Raw genomic sequence first — 17,787 nt, 5'->3', positions numbered from 1 at the left:
GACAAGGAACCATTGAAAGAAATATATCTTATACCACGAATCAGTACATATACATGTTTATGAGTATAACTGAAAAAAAGTTACCCTGGCTGTATGCATCGCATTGAGGTATTTTCTGCCTTATTCTCTTCTGTTTTTTGTGTGTGTGTGTGTGTTTTTTTTTTAATGGTGGTCATAATCCAAATTGACTATATATTTTAGTTTGTTTTGAATTGGTTTTGACTTTTCCAAAATCAGTAAACTGATTTTATGACTTATGGACCTTTAATGGTTCACATGAAGCACACACACACAACAATCCATAAATATTCTAAAACATTTAATTTGGGTTTCATAGTTTCTTTAGAAATGTGAATATCTGTGTAATGTAAGATTAAGTGCTTCTTGTACTCAGCATTTATTTTCACATCCCCTAAAGTCTCTCAGTGTGTCTTTCAATGTATTTATTTTTTTTTATCTGAAATGTGTTTTACTTCTTTATTCTTAATCTGGGTAGGATGTTTTCAAGAGTAGCATTTCATGATGTATATGGTTCTTTTGGGTTATTCTAATCAGCTAGAATAGATAATAAATGCAGCCACTACCTCAGGTGCTGCTTATTTAGTATGTGAGAATATCGATTTCTGGACTCCCCACAGGTGAATCCTTTGCTTCACCGCATAGAACTGGTTGTCCCTCCACAAACATGCTTTGTTTTTTCATGCTGTCATACTTTTTGTGCTCTTTTCTTTCCCTCCAGTCTATATTTGGTAATATCTTACTTAATTTAGCAAGGTCTTGAAGGAAATAATACGTGAAGCATTCCCAGAATCTTCCCTCATGGGTTAGTTATCTCAGTTAATATCGAAGACTGAGTATTGTTTATTTGTTCTCCTGTGGCCTCTTGATACATAAATCATTAAAGATACTAAGCCAAATAATGCCTTATTTGTTCATTTTTTCACCTATAATTTTTGAGCATCTACTCAGTTTTATGTATTCTACTAATTACTGGTAATGCTAATTTCAGTAAAATTGTATTATGTGGTCTAGTGAGAGAGAAGTAATGTTTCTCCTTAATAAGAAACCTGGCAGCCACGACTACAATAATTTTGACACATGTATCACTATATAGATAGTAAATTTGAACTATACCGGTGGTTTTCAAACTTAGCATGCATCAGAAGACTTGTTAAAACACAAATTATTGGACTCATCTGCAGAGCTTCTTACTCAGTAGGTCTGGGTAGAATCTATAGGTAGAATTTATATTTTTAACTAATTCTCAATGGTGCTAATGTTAATCCAGCAGACCATTTTTCTAAGCTTTTGTGTTATTTCTGCTTATAGTGGGTGGAATGATGATCCAAACACAAAAATTTGTTTTGGAACCTTTTTTTTGTTGTTGTAATTAAGCATAATTCTAGAACATTTTAAACTACTGTTTTTAACAATTTAATATTTAGTGGATTAAAACAGAGATACCGGGTTTTATGCCTTTGTTTTCTCCTTACTAGCATTACCATATGCAGATTAATTAACTTCTGAACCCGTATTTTCTTCTATAAAAATGAAAACACCAGGTTTTTAGGATTGTTTTGAGTATTAAATGACTTTATGTATGTGATAAGCACTTTAAAACTCTAAATAGTCATTTTATTTGTTTGTTTGTTTTTGTTCAGAGTCTAGCATTCCAGAAACTGGGGATGGAATCTAGACTAGTGAGCAGCAGTGGTGCTTGCAAAGACACTGGTGCGTGTACTCCTGCACGATCTTTCCTAGCACAGCAACGGCACATCACCAACACCAGAAGAAACCTCTCTGTTAAAGTTTCTGCTACAACGTCTGATTAAACTACAAAAGAAAACATGAACAGAAGTGCCCTTAAAATATTTTGTATCTTTCAACCAACTACCAGATTGAAAAAGAAGTTTATGATGCTGAAATAGCTGTTCAAAATGCATGGAATTAATTTTCTGGCTGACTTTGAAAACAATATAGAATTAGCTATCTCTCTGAGGGAGCACATTTAAATAATTGGAAGATGTAATTAGGCACACATCTCAAACATTTATGTTTTGAGAGTATTATAATTTCAAATTCACTTTGTATATTTTAATTTAATGTTTTCAGTTGTACCACAAACTTGGTTAATTTGCAATGTATAATCAGTAATATGTACCTTAAAAATACATCTATATTTGTTTTGTGGTTTTGGTCCATATAAAAATCGTCTTAAGGTAGGCACATGTAGATCTATACAAGATTTATATTTTTTGACTTGATATATGCAGTTTTACTTCTACATTCTAATTCTGTGATTGAATGGGTATATTTTGTCATCTAATAGAAGAAGATGTAACATTTGGAAGATTTGACTATTGAAATGACTCTGTCATAGTAAAGTAACTAATTGGAAATCTTGTAGATTCAGAAGAGGTTATACCTCTCCTATGTACCTACTATAGACAAGGGCTTCCGTGCAGCCTGTTTGAAATGTTAAAGGTGCAGAAATAACTGACTTATAAGTGGTGACTTTCTGATGGAAAATAAACTAAAAAATATATTTTGCGTGAAATGTTCACATACACTTTAATATAACTGATGAAGAATACAAATATTTTGCTTTTAAGCATAAAAATATCAGAGTTTCTGCTAAAAAAAAAAAGATGGTATAATGGTTTTGCCTCTTCACTGAAAAAAGAGCACAGTGTTGAAGTAACTTGGAATCAATTCGATTTTGATTATTAATTGAGGACTCTTGGGCTGAGTTTATGGTATTCAGTTTGTTTCGGCCCAAAGCTCTTTATTTTCAGAGGTGTTACTTTCTAATTTTTTGGTCATTTTTAAGAGTCACACTTTGGAATTTTAATTTAGTTGAGTATGATATGTGCTGTCCAGTATTGTAGCCACAAGCCACATGTGGCAATTTTAATTAAATTAATTGAAATAAAAAATCCAGTTCCTTGGTTGCACCAGCCACAGATCAAATGCCCAGTAGCCACATTAGCTAATAGCTACAATATTGGACAATGCAGATATAAAATATTTCCATCATTACAGAGAGTTCTGTTGGATAGTGCCATACTAAATCTTTTTATAACAGGGAAATCTTTAATGTGAGATCACAAAAGTTAAAAGAAGAAAATTGTTAAGTCTATTTCAGTATGAAAAGGAATTGAATTGTGACTTACATCTGGCATTCCTTATAGTTGAGTACCTTATGTTGTGACATTAATAATTAATCTTTCTAGTACTATTCAACAACTGCATACCTATCAGCATATGTCTAGACTAGGCAGGGGTCAGCAAACTTTCTTTATAAAGGGACAGATAGTAATTATTTTGGGCATTGTTGGCCATATGATCAGGAGCAAATACTCAACTCTGCCACTAAGTATGAAAGCAGCAGTCATATACAGTATATGTAAACCACATAGGTGTGGCTGTATTTCAATAAAACTTTATTTACAATAACTGGTGGTAGGCCAGATTTGGCCTGAAGTATGTAGACCATGGGTCTAGAGTTTATTCTTAGTCTTTTCTTGAAAATATGAATATTGTTCCATTAGCAGTATTACATATTTAGGTACTTGGTTTTTAGATTCTCTACCAGTACATTTTTTTAATCACTGAAAATATAAGAATTTCATACTGCATTCAGATCTCTGACAGGAGAATGTGTCAGGATATTTTGTTTTATCAGGGTTAACTTCTATTTACTACCTCTTAGATTTTGTTGTCTTTTTTCAGTGCAAATATATCGTTGGTTTGCATTTTCATATATTCTTGTAGTCTCTGCTTGCCTGTGACTTTCTGTGAAATGAAACAAGCCTTTGACAATATTTTAGCATGCTTATTAAATTTTTCTAAATATGGCATTTTGGTATATTTTGGTCATATAAGACATCTGCTCCTTTGGTATTTACTACTTATAAGTGAGATTTTATAAGCTCTTCAAGCTCCCTTTTAATAGAATTTATTGTAAAACATCAATTTCAATAAATTAGTATTTTCACAGTTCAATTGCTCATAAATTTTCCATTATTATACTTGGAATTTCTAAGTAATTCATGCAATTTCTGAATAATGACATAAAGCTTGATTCTTTTTTCTTAATAGAGAAAAAACAAATTTTGTGATTTACCACTTTTCTGGTTTATAAGTAGAATTTAAATTGCTTGATACTTAAGTGTTTATACAAGACTAATGTAATTTCAAGTTCTGGATTATTGTGAGCAATCATAAGGAAATTCAGGAACTGATCAGACGTGGGATCCTTTCCCACATCTGGTTAATATAGTGAGATTGACACCCTGTGGGTGGTAAAGCATTATAAATATTCATTATAAACCATGAATTATACATGTCTGTGTTGTGAAGCTTAAGTGCATATACCAGGAAAGAGAAATTTAGCATTCATCTATGTGATAAGGAGTTGAATGTCCCAGTGATAATAAAGTAAAACCACAGACCAATTTGGAAATGATCTTTAATTTTGAGCATTTGCTCAAAGGAATATGAATTTCCCTTTCTTTTTAAAATAAAAAGTGTGTATACATATGACAGTGATGTTTATTCTAAGATTAACTTAATGTATTGAGAAATATTTTAAGTTCACTCTATTTTTCCAATGAATAAGGCTGTTGAACTGATGATATAGTATAGATTAAAATCAATGCCTTGCCTAGAAACATTAAACTGGGTAGCCCTCATTAAAGTGTCATCTTGGATAACTGGAGTGCTAATTTAAATCTTAGCACGATACAGCTACACCTGTTGCTGTATAATGGCACATCTGGCTCTGTGGCGTGGTTTTTAGGGCATAGTACTACTGTGTTAGGTTCTCTATTTGTATTTTTAATGATAATCATTCCTATGTAAATAGTGTTATATGGTTATATGCATACATTCTTATTGTGAACCTGTACCTTGCGGAGTAGTTTGGAAATTTTTAAAGCACTAAATTACAATCATAAAAGAAAATAGTGTGCGGTTATTAAACTTGATGTAGCTTAAATATAATGTTTATAAAAGGCTCTTTCTATTTTCTATGGTGAAGACTTTGACACTTGAAAAATAGAAGCAATACTTTATTTATTTTTGTAAGTATTTAGGATATTATTTTAAATAAATGATTGTCCAATAACAGTATAGTAGTTGTAAAGTGTTTTAAGAAATAAACTTTCTGATTCTGTGCTCATGATTTTTGTTGAATTTTTAGTAGATACAACTCCACGTTTATTTGCTTTAAATAAAGGACTTGAAATATTTAGATTGGTAGAGAAAAATAATTTAATTCTAATTTTATGTTTGAATTTTTTTTTTTTTTTGGTGAATGAGAAGATGTATAAAAGTGATTTTTCGGTTTGCCCAGTTATATCTCCAATTTCACCACTGGATATTCAGCACTAGATATTTTGCATTTTTGTGGAATTCAGAACATTTTTTTTTTTTGGTCAGAGAATGCTACTTATCTCTCAATATTCATTCTCTCTTTATTTAGTAATAGAACCCCCATATTTTAGCTTATTATATTTACCTTCCTTCCAAGGAGGAAAAAATAAGAACTTCCCAGATGTCCTTGTAACGAGGCGGGGTCATTTAACAAAGTTCTGGCCAACGACTGTAAACAGTAGTGATGTATACCTATTAAAAGAATGGGTTTGCCTTCCCTAGCCTTTACCCCTTCCTCTATAGAATGTCATGTGCCTGAGGGTAACTGTCAGGAACAGTGGACCAAGAAGGAAAAAGGAACCTCGAAATCACCATTTAGTCATATCAGCTATGGAGCACCCCCTACCCCCACCCCCATCCATATTCTTATTTAAGCAATTTTTATAGCTTCTTTATTTGGGGATTTCTTTCTTCTAGCATCCTATCTTCTTTCCCAATCTATACAGGCTTATCAGAATAAGTTATGCAATTTTTAGATAAGTGTAGGTACCCCATGTTCTTGGGTTTGGAAAGGTTTAATTCTGCTTTTAATGTATACTCAACAAGTATTTGTTTAATCCCATGAATGAAGTAGACATGCCAGATATGAAAAGATGGAGACAGAAGTCTTGTCTCACTTTAGATAAATCACCATGATCCCTAAAGACTATGATTCTATAAATTTAAGTTTCTGAATGGTACGGCAAATGCTGGCCCAACGTCATCACAAAATTTTGTAACTAGTTCATTTAAGAGTGTACCAAGGTTCTAAGACCTGCACTGATCAATATGGTGGCTGCTAGCCACATTAGATATCTAATCGTAAATTTTAATTAAATTTTATTTCCTCATTACAGCCACACATGGCTAGTGTCTACAATATAGAACAGTACAGATACAGAACATACCTATCACAGGAAATTCTACTGGACAGCTCTGTACTAGATGTCGAGGTTGAATGTATACATTCTGTATTTCTCTGAAGTTCCACAAGACCTGAGATCACAGAAACGTGAGGTGAAGTTTTCAAACATCACCTTGCACACAGTGACTTGCTCAAGAACACAGGTGCGTTGGATTCTTAAGTTGGCTGTGGCCTTGATGGTAAAGTTCATTCTCGCTCACCTGCACTGTAGCAACTTGCTGTCGGTAACTGGTAAAACCTGCAATTTTACCTCTTTTGCTTCAACTCAAACATTCCCCTTGTCTGAATGCTTCCATGATTTCTCAAACAAGGTGAGAAATCAATGTTTCAAAAACTCAAAGTTTTTGTCTTGGTGACATTAATGTCACCCACTTTTTTTTCTTAATATGTCTGTCATTCTAGACTATTTCTTGAGGTGAAGAGCCAGATCTGGTTCCTCTTTTTCCCACAGCACTTGGCACACTATCTTCCACAAAGTCAACAAATATATGCTAGCTGAAGTAAACTTGCTGATAATGGACAGAATATTTTCTTTAGAAATTCAGTCTCAAGTTTCTCTGAAGAGATCGAATGCCTATCTGAATAGGCAAAAAATTAGGAGACCAGGATATTTTTTATGTAACCTTCACAACTAACCAGCAAATATCCCTAAGCTTCTTTTTTAGTGGTATCACAAATCATATTTTTATAACAGCTTTACTGAGATGGAATTCATGTACCATATAAACTCATAAAGTGTATAAATCACAAGTTTTTATTTCTTCACAATTGTGTTGAAGAGGAATTTTCCACTCAAATGACTAACCTTGTTATCAGCATTTTGTTCTGCTTCTGTAAACATGTTTGCTGCATAGGCCAAAGGGCAGAGTAACCTCAAAATCATCTGAGGACTCACCTTCCCCTTTGATTGTTCTGTCTAGATAACAAATGTATTGCCTGAGTGCCTGTTTGAAAATCTCATGCTCTGTAACTGCCTGTAGCCCATAGCAACTCCTAGTCTGTAACCAGCTGAGGACAAATCAATCAATCAGCCCATGCCAACTGTAACAGCACAGATATAAAAGCGAAATTGCCCCTAAGCTTGGGGCCCAGATCTTCAGAGTGCTAGCTCCTCTGGGACCACCGGTGTAATAAACCTGACTTCTCCAACCCTCCAAGTGCTGCTTGATTTCTCGCTGGTCTGATTTTTGAAATTTTTCTGCAACTGTGTGGCCATCACCATTCTCTAATTTTAAAACATTTTTTCACCCCAAATAGAAACCTTTTACCCGTTAGCAGTCACTCTGTTCCCTCCCCTCCTCCCAGCCCTTGGTACCACTAATCTACTTGCTATGCCTATTTTGGACATTTCATATACCTGGATTCATATAAGTATGTTCTTTTGTGACTAGATTCTTAAATTTAGCATAACGTTTTCAAGGTGCATCCATGTTATCAGTACGTCTTACCTTTTTATTGCTGAATAATATTCCACTATATGTATATACCACATTTTGTTTAGTCATTAATCAGTTGATGGATATTGGGGTTCTTAACACTTTCTATTATAAATAATGCTACTATGAACATCCATGTACAAGTTTTTGTATGGAAATATGTTTCAATGATCTTCTATATGTACTGCTATGGTCTGAATGCTTGTGTCCCTTCAGAATTCTTATGTAAAATCCTGACCGCCCCAAGGTGATAGCAATTAGGAGGTAGGGCCTTTGGGAGGTAATTAGGTCATGAGTGGGATTAGTGTCCTTATAAAAGAGGCCTGAGAAAACTCCCTAATCTTCTTCCATCATGTGAGGACAGAGCAAGATGGTGTCAACTATGAATCAGAAAGTGGGACCTCACCAGACACCAAACCTGCCAGCACCTTGATCTTGATCCAGCCTCCAGCACTGTGAGAAATAAATTTTTGTATATAAGCTCCCCAATTTATGCTGTGTTTATTATAGCAGCTCAAACTAATACATATACCTAAGAATGAAACTGCTGAGTCATATATTCCATATAAAACATCGAGGTGATGCCAGACTGTTTTCTCAGACGTCTGCAACATTTCACAATTCCACCAGCAATGTGTGTTACAGCTTTTCTGCATCATCACCAGCCCTTGTTATTGTCTGTCTTTATTATTTTAGCTACCCTAAGGTGTGCGAAGTGATATCTCATTGTAGTTTTGATTTGCATTTCCCTAGTGATTAATAAGATTGACCATATTTTGGTACTTATTGGTCATTCATTTATCATCTTTGAAGAAATGTCTATTAAAATTCTTTGCCAATTTTTAAATTAGTCTATTTGTATTGTTCTTTATTCTGGATCCAAATTCTTATTAGATATATGATTTACAAATAGTTTTTCACCACCTTATGGGTTGTCTTGACTTTCTTGAAAGTACTGTTTGTACAACAAAACGTTTTAATTTTGATGAATTCTAATTTACCTATTTTTCCTTTTTTGCTTGTGTGTTTGGTGTTGCATTTAAGAAACCCAAAGTCAGGAAGATTTACTCCTATGCCATCTTTTAGGACTTATAATTTTAGCTCTTGCATTTAGTCTGTGAGCCATTTTGAGTTAATTTTTCCATATGATGTGAAGTAAAGGTTCAACTTTATTCTATTGCATGTGGATATGTACTTCTCCCAGTACAACTTGTTGAAAAGATTATACTTTCTCCATTGAATTGTCTTGTTACCCTTGTCAAAAATCACCTGACCTTTCTTGTATGCTTTTATTTCTGAACACAATTCTGTTCCACTGATCTGTATGTCTACCCTTATGCCTGTAGCACACAATCTTGATTACTATAGCTTCGTAGTAAAATTTGAAATTAGGAATTATGAGTCCCCCTCATTTATTTTCATTTTTCAGGATTGCTTTGGCTATTCTGAAATGCCATAGAGCTCACTTCTTGCTGAAATCCAGCTTTTTTTCCCCCTTAAATGCTCAGATTATTGCAAGACTTCAGTTAGTTTCCTGAGTTCTAGAAATATTGATTTCGACAACTTTTGCTAGTCTTCTGAGTACTTTTATGGAGGAGTGAATTTTTGGAGGTCTTTACTTTGCCAGTTCAGAAGTTCTTCTCCCCAACAGTCAGATTTGGGGAAGTAGAAGTGACCTCAGTAAAGTCTTTGAAGTCCACATTTTCCAGAATGTGAAATTAAGGTACATAGCAGTAAAAGGCTTACTGAATAGAAACAGAAAATTTCTGACACACCGAAACATTAATATTTCTGCTCTGCCTCAGTCATCTAGCTACCCCAATCCATAGGTTCAACAAAGATTTACTGAGCATCAACTATGCAATAAAACTGTCAGGTATCGAGCCCATGTATGCAAGGCACAATTGCCTCTGAAACAGCTCAGAATAATTGGGAGAGTATATGGAAATGGAAAATTAAAAAGTTTGAATAAAATTCTCAGAGAATGGAAGAGAGTAACTAACTGGCTGGAAAAGTCAAGAAAATTGTTATTGAGAAGTTGAGATTATTAATACTGGGCCTGCCAGATATAATTAGACATTTCTTGCAGAAAAAATTACTTATGACATGAAGATGGTAAAGGACCTGGCATGCCTAGAGAATTGATAGGAGTTCAGTATTTTGGCAAGAAAAGTATTATGAGATGTGACTGAAGAGAAAAGTAGGTTTCAGATCACTAAAATTGTACCCAGCTAAAGAGCAGGCCCACAGATGGCTGTACACAGTCCAGCTCCAGAAAGTGCTGTTCACCTAACTACCAGTGATTGCTTCCTGGTTTCTCAGTGTGGTAGCCCTGCTAAGAAATTTATAATGATCCAGTGGTCAATAGAGGTTCTATAGCTCTGTGAACTCAATGAGAAGAAGCTCAAATTGCTAGGAAAAAATGGTATAGAATTAAGCTCTCCCATAGCATAATATAACTGGAGACTTCGTACGACATAACCATAACAGGGTTACAATTGCAATTTAGTATATGCCAGGCACACTATGCCTTTAATATACATACTAAAGTTGTATTTTTATATTTATATATACATATATTTTTATATGTAATATAATGTATATGTAACAATATAAATTCATATGTATATATATTAAAGTAGCATAGTATATATATTTAAAAATTTTTTATTTTATCTTAGTTTCATATATACAGTACATTGGTTAGACATTTATATAATTTATACAGTGATCCCCCTGATTACTCTGGCACCCATCTGGCTCTACACATAGCCATTACAATAATATTGACTATATTCCCTATGCTATACTCTAGGTCCCTGTGGCTATTTTCTAACTACAAATTTGTACTTCTTAATCCCTTCATCTTTTTTCATCCAGCCCCCAAATCCCTCTCCCCTCTGGTGACAGTTACCAGTTTGTCCTCTATCTGTGAGTCTATTTTCATTTAGTTTGTCCATTTTTTTCCCCTTAGATTCGCATATAAGTGAAATCATATGCTATTTTTCTTAGTATGATTTATCTCACTCAGCATAATACCCTCTAGGCACACCCATGTTGTTGCAAATGGTAGGATTTTATTTTTTATGGCTGAGTAATGTTCCATCATATATATGAACCATAACTTCTTTATCCAATAGTCTATCAATGAGCACTTAGTTTGAGTCCATATCTTGGCTATTGTGAATAGCACTGCTGTGAACATAGGAATGCATAGATCTTTGCAAACTAGTGTTTTGGTTTCCTCTGGATAAATACCCAGCAGTGCAATTGCTGTGTCAAAAGGTAGTTCTATTTTTAATTTTTCGAGGAACCTCCACATTGTTTTCCATAGGTACCAATTTGCAATCCCACCAACAGTGTATGAGGGCTCTCTTTTCTCTACATTCTCACCAACATTGTTATTTTTTGATTTATTGATTATAGCCATTCTAACAGGTGTGAGGTGATATCTCATCGTGGCTTTAATTTACATTTCTCTGATCATTAGTGATCTTGAGCATGTTTTCATATGTCTGTTGGCCATCTGTCTTCCTTAGAGAAATGTCTATTCAGGTCTACCCATTTTTTAATTGGATTGTTTTTGTTGTTGTTGACTTGTATAAATTTTGGATATCAACCCCTTATCAGATGTATCATAATCAAATTTCTTTTCCCATTCAGTATTTTCTTTTCATTTTGTTGATAGTCTCTTTTGCTGTGAAAAACTTTTTAGTTTGATGTAGTTCCATTTGTTTATTTTGGTTTGTTTGATTCCCTTGCTCAAGGAGATATATCAGGAAAAAAAATTACTAATAGCAGTGTCAGAGGGTTTACTGCCTATGTTTTCTTCTAGAAGTTTTATGGTTTCAAGTCTTACATTTAAGTCTTTAAATTTTTAACCTATTTTAAGTTTATTTTTGTATATGATGTAAGAAGGTGGTCCAGTTTCATTTATTTTGCATGTATCCATCCAGTTTTCCTAATGCCATTTGTCGAAGAGATCATCTTGACTCCTTTGTATATTCTTGCCTACTTTGTCATAGATTAAATGACCGCATAGGCATGGATTTATTTCTGGGATCTCTATTCTGTTCCATTAATATACGAATCTGCTATTTTGATTATTACAGCCTTGTAGTACAGTTTGATATCAGGTAGCATGAAACCTCCAACTTTGTTCTTCTTTCTCAATATTGCTGTGGTTTTCCAGGGTCTTCTGTGGTTCCATACAAATTTTTTGATTATTTGTTCTAGTTCTCTGAAAAATACCATCAGTATTTTGATAAGGATTGCATTGAATCTATACATTGTTCTGGGTAGTATTGCCATTTAACAATGTCGATTCTTCCTACCTATGAGCACGGTATATACTTTCATTTATTTGTTTCTTCTTCCACTTCTTTTAATGACTTAATTTTCCAAGAACAGGTCTTTTACCTCCTTAATTTGATTCCTAGGTATTTTATTGTTTTGATGTGATTGTAAATGGGATTGTTTTCTTAATTTCTCTGATAGTTCATCATTGGTGTATAAAAATTCAAGCGACTTCTGAATATTAATTTTGTAGCCTGTTACTTTACGGAATTCATCGATCAGTTCTAACGGTTTTTTTGTGGAATCTTTAGAGTTGTCTCTATATAATATCATGTTACCTGCAAATAATGATGGTTTTACTTCTTTCTTTCCAATTTGATGGCTTTTATTTGTTTCTTGTCTGAATCCTATGCCTAAGACTTCTAATACTATGTTGAATAGAAGTGATGAAAGTGGACACCCATGTCTTATTCTTGATCTTAAGGAAAATGCTTTAGTTTTTCCCCATTGAATATGATGTTAGGTGTAGGTTTGTCATATATGGATTCACTTTAGCAGGGTTCTGGTGCCTGCCCAGACTACCCTTTGGGTGTGTCCTCCTCAAATGAAGCTATGCCTGGTGCTTCAGCTCCTGCACTGGTCAAAGCAGACCACTGGGTGTGTCAGCTCAAGGGCCTCCTGTGAGGGGCCCAGCTGCAGGCCAAGTTCAGCTGCAGCCTGTGCACTTCCGGGGCTACCTGGTAAGAGTTTCCAAGCAATCTGCAGATCGCTGCTTCCCATGCTGGGCTTAGAGGTGGTGAATAGAGAGGCCAAGCTAGGAACTGAGGCTGGCTGCCGCTAGTGCAGGGCTTAGGGCTGCTCACCAAAAGTTATGGGGCATGCCAAGGCCAGATGCTGCTTCTTTGGGTTTTCTGAGCCTTTGAGAGGCTTTAGGAAAGTCCACATTATGAGCCAAGACAGATTATTTGTATGGAAAAAATCCAATGGAGGCACCTTGGGTGGGCCTGCAAATTGGGAGAGGTGGGGTCTCAGGGAATCACCTGGGCAGAGAGACCTGTGTTAACCATTCCAGAAAGCCAGCTAGGAAATGAAACAGTGAGGTAAGAATGAGCATGTATTTCTCCACTATGTTACTAATGAGTTAAAACAGAAGTTGGCATCAGGACTAAGGAATAGAATATCAGAGTTGAGTGACAAGGACAGAGGAGTAGTGGCAGAGATCTGATTTGGGTTGATAGGTCCAGTCTAGCACCAGTCCACAATGATTCTACCTTATTTTATTTATTCATTATTGAGCCTTACCACATTCCAGGCATTGTTCTTGATATTAAATAAGAAAGTTACTTTTTCTGCCCTCAAGGAATGTAGTAGTTAACTATTGTTGTATCACAATACACCTCAAAATGTAGTGGCTTAAAACAATAACCATTTAACTCACAAATCAAAGGTTAAAAATTTAGGCTGGATTCAGTTGGGCAGTTCTTGTCTCAGCTGGGATCATTCATGCATCTGAATTCAGCTATTGGATATACTTGGGTCCAGCTCATCTCTATTGTTCTTATGCACAGCTCTGGTGGTTGGCCAGCTGTCATCTAGGGCAATGTGAAAGGAATAACTAGGGTATGTGTTTATCATCATCCAACAGGGTGACATGGGCTTGTTTAAACGTTGGTAGCAGAATTCCAAAAGAACAGAAGCATGCAGGGTCTCAGAAAAGTAATTTTGTCATATGCTATTGGCCAAAACTGGTCAGCAGGCTAGCCCAAAATAAAGGAGAATGTAAATAGACTCTATTTTTTGAGAAGTTGTAAAGTTACACCGAAAGGGATGTAAATACAGAGAGGGGCATTACTGTGACAATTTTGGTAAATGAATGTTGTTCTCAGCTAATCTTCAGTTCCATAATAGCTAAACAGGGTGATGAAACTAGCCCTTCTAGGATAAACAACCAGAAAAATAGGCAATGTAAAAAATAAGTTTTTAGATATTGAAAAACTGACAGTTCAGAACTGTGAACCCCAAGAGTAAAGAACAAACGTGATGAACTCTGAAATTTCTCTGGCTTTCTGCTTGGAGCATTTACTTGATCCCATTAAAAGAAGGGGAAACAATCACAACACAGTAGTCTCCTCTTGCTAAGATGAGAAAACATGAATTTGCATTGGGGGTGACTGATATGGCTGGAAAAACCAGAAAGGGGGAAGTTATGCCAAGAAAGAGTTGCACAGATATTCAGAGAGACCAGCCAAATACTAAATTTTGCATGTATAGAGTGAGACTTCATGAGGCTGGGCAAAGATCATCTACCAGGGATTAAAACAAAACACAACAAAACAAAAACAAAAACAAAAAAACTAGAGAGAGCTCCCAGCTTAATGACTGCCATGACTTTTACATAGTTGGAATTATTAGAATTCCAAACAGAGTGGAGAGACCATGTTGAACACCTCAGGTGACCAGGAGAGGCCCCAGAAAGGTCATTCTTCAGGAGCCCTAGAATGAAGCCTACTCTAACCCCACTCTAACAAAGCTTTAAAACAAGCCTCAAAAGAATCAAGATGTTCTACAGGTAAATTAACTGCCTGTTAAAACAAAACTTGACCCTCTTTAAAAGCGAACAACATAATTCAAACACTCTACAATGAAAATTTTATATAGTCAATCCGTAATTACTAGAGATATAAAGTGAGAATATGTGACCTATAACCAGGAGAAAAGTTAATAAAAACAGATATAAAAATGACAGAAATGAAATTATCAGACAAAAACCTTTAAGTGGGTGTTATAAACATATTCAAGTATTTAAAGGAACACATAAAAATTCTAAAAATAAAAATCAAGTGATATTTCTAGAGCAGAAAAATAAAATACATGAAAAAATAATAAATGACATACTGGCAGATTAGCCACTTCAGAAATAAGAAAAAGAGGAGAGTGACTTTAATATAAGGCAATAGACACTACCCAAACCGAAGGACAGAGAGGACAAAGGATGAATAAAATTAACAGAAACTCAGCATCCAGTAGGTCAATATTGAGGGGTCTAATGTGTGTGTGATTAAAATCCCAGAAATATTGGAAGGAATTCATAAAAATATATTTGAGAAAATAATGACCAAAATATCTAAATTTTAAAAATATATTAAACACAGATCCAAGAAGCTCAGTGAACTCTAATCAGGATAAACATAAAGAAAACTATATCAAGACATATAACCAAATTGTTGAAGAGTAATGATAAAGACAAATCTTTAAAACAACCAGAGGACTAAAGACTCATAATAATTAGGAGAGCAAAGATATAAATTATTGTGGATTTTTCATCAGAAAACAATGTAAACCAGAAAACAATAGAACAAATCTTCAAAGTGCTAAAGCAAAAAAACCTGTTAACCTAGAATTCTATAGCTGGTGAAATTATTCTTCAAAAGTGAAGGCAAAATAAAGACATTCTGTGACATTAAAAAAATAAATAAACATGGAGAAATCCAGGGCACGATGTAGCGATCTGTTCTCAAGAGGTGAGGTCAAAGAGGGGAGTCAACCTGGGGACTTAAAAAACACACATCCCTCCCCCTGAAGGTTATTACACAATGACGAAAGTGATGAAAGATGTTATGGGCTATATATATTTGAGAATTTTTTGCTTTGGTACCCATTACTGAGTGGGAACCACTATTGTAAATTTATTTGCACATTTATAATGCTCCATTCCCCACTACCACCAGTACTAGACTGTGAGCTCTGAGAACAGCCCTCCCTGTAACCTCCCCTTGTTTATCACTGTATATCTGGCTCATAGTATGTGCTCAATAAATAATTGTTGATTTGAAAATACTGTGTGAGGTTTCAAAATACAGCTCCATCTACTCTTTCCAAGTAGAAAAAACAATTTCTAAGGTTCAGCTTTTCCACATTTAGGAAGATACCACAATAGCATGTGGATATTGGGGGAATATTGGGGCAATGCAATTTTACAAAGTAAGAAAATGTGAACGTATTAGCCATATTGTAGGATCTCTCCATTCATCCAAAACTAATCAGAATAAAATGAAGGAGCATTTTCCATTACAAATATATTTAGAATTTTACTTTCAGAGACTAAATGGCAGAAATACCAGTGTGTACATGCGATGGAGTAAAAGTTAAAACAAAGCAAATTATCCTTCATAAAGTATGTCACAGGTCGGTAAAGGTTTGGCCCAATCTCTGCTACATTTATAGTCCTGTCCTGTCCATGCTGTTCGCAGTGCTGATGTTGAGAAAAAGCAAAATTCTGAGGTGTCCTACAGGTCATTCCTCTAAACTTTCATTCAACACAGGAAGAGATATTTAACATTTATGTGAGTCCAGATATTATGTTTGTAACAGGATATGGAAATGGGGTTCTTCCCTTCTCCTTTTCAGCTGGAGTCCCAAAGGCTGCAAGTCAAACAGTACATGCCAAGTGCTGGTGAAGCCCACAATTCTAAAGTCAGGCACTTGAAACCCCATGTGAGTCTTGTCACAGGGCAGCTGAAAACTTTGTGACTCTTGTAGCCCATTGCCTATATAGAAGGTATATAATAGTTGAGGACTATGGGAAAAGAGAGAGAGGAGACTTTTGTGGTAAGGAATGAGAAAGACTCTCTCCTAGAAAAAACTTTAGTCAGGCTCCTCGAAGTCCTCTAGGCCAAGACCTTGGTATCTGTCCTTACCAGGCTTGCAACTTGTAGCAACAATCATGTTGAGTAAGTTTAGAGAGAACCCTCCCCACTCCATCCCCAATATCTAATCACCTTGACCAGCCTTCAGAAAGAATCCTGCCAAGTCGGTTTAGCCAGAATCTCCCCTTACTCCTAATATTTCCTGGAAGTAAATACTTCCATCCCCTAACGCCCCACCCTGTGCTCTGTCTGCACATCCCAACTTGTCCTTGCTGTATTCAGAATTGAGCCCAGCCCTATATCGAAATCTTTTTTCTCATATTGCAATAATCCTGAATAAAATCTGTTCCTGCCACTTTACAAATGTTTAGCCCTGGTTTTCTTTGACAAGAGAGTCCTCCTTATTTCTTACCCATCCCTCACAAAGAAGAGGGGAGGTATAGTTTTCCCTCACCAGGTGAGAGGCTTCAAGCCAAAAGGAATTTATCTGTGCTTTGTAGAGTCCATGGGGTACCGAGAACCAATGCCACATGGAAGATGGAAAATTCCTACAGGCAAGAGGTTGGTGAGGTTGACTGTGGTAGCAGCTAAGGAGAGAGGGTTCTTTGGGGAGGAAACTGCACTGACACTCATAATATGACAAATGCGTGGGACTTCGTACGGACCCTGTGGCACAGCCAGCCTGGAATCATCTTGGATCTCCACAAAAGGACTGCCTGAAGGGGTAATATGGCATAAGGGGAGCTGAATTGGCAGATGCCCGAGTGGGAGAGGGACATTAGCTAAAAGCCCTGTCTCTATCAAGGACACTGCACAAGGAAGGTGCTGGTAGAATGGGGGTGGGAGAAGTGAGAAGGGTAGAGGATGGTCTTGGAGGAGGGAGCACAGGGTGCTGAGTGGAGAGTTGGCCACACCTCCACCTATCTCACCTGGAAACCTTACAGTTCTAAAACTGGTGTACACAGGGGAGCTATATTAGCTCATTCATAGAGTTACATAAATTGTATCCTTCCCAGAGGACAATTCTGAGGCAGAAGCAAAATAACGCTTGCACAATGCTACCAAGTGT

General features: G+C 35.7%; 1 protein-coding gene across 1 annotated transcript in view; it reads left to right on the top strand.

Annotated features, from left to right (window-relative positions):
- The window catches only part of HOOK1 (hook microtubule tethering protein 1), a 58,879-nt gene extending 53,706 nt beyond the window's left edge, over window positions 1–5,173 (top strand). The window contains 1 exon segment of the mRNA XM_011377060.2: window positions 1,662–5,173. Coding sequence (XP_011375362.1) covers window positions 1,662–1,832 — 171 coding nt within the window. The 3' untranslated portion in view covers window positions 1,833–5,173.
- The last annotated feature ends 12,614 nt before the right edge of the window (window positions 5,174–17,787 follow it).

Source organism: Pteropus vampyrus, unplaced genomic scaffold, assembly GCF_000151845.1.
Source record: "Pteropus vampyrus isolate Shadow unplaced genomic scaffold, Pvam_2.0 Scaffold305, whole genome shotgun sequence".
Lineage (NCBI taxonomy): Eukaryota > Metazoa > Chordata > Mammalia > Chiroptera > Pteropodidae > Pteropus > Pteropus vampyrus.
The sequence above is the reverse complement of the archived record's forward strand: the minus strand, read 5'-3'. Positions and strand labels throughout refer to the sequence as shown.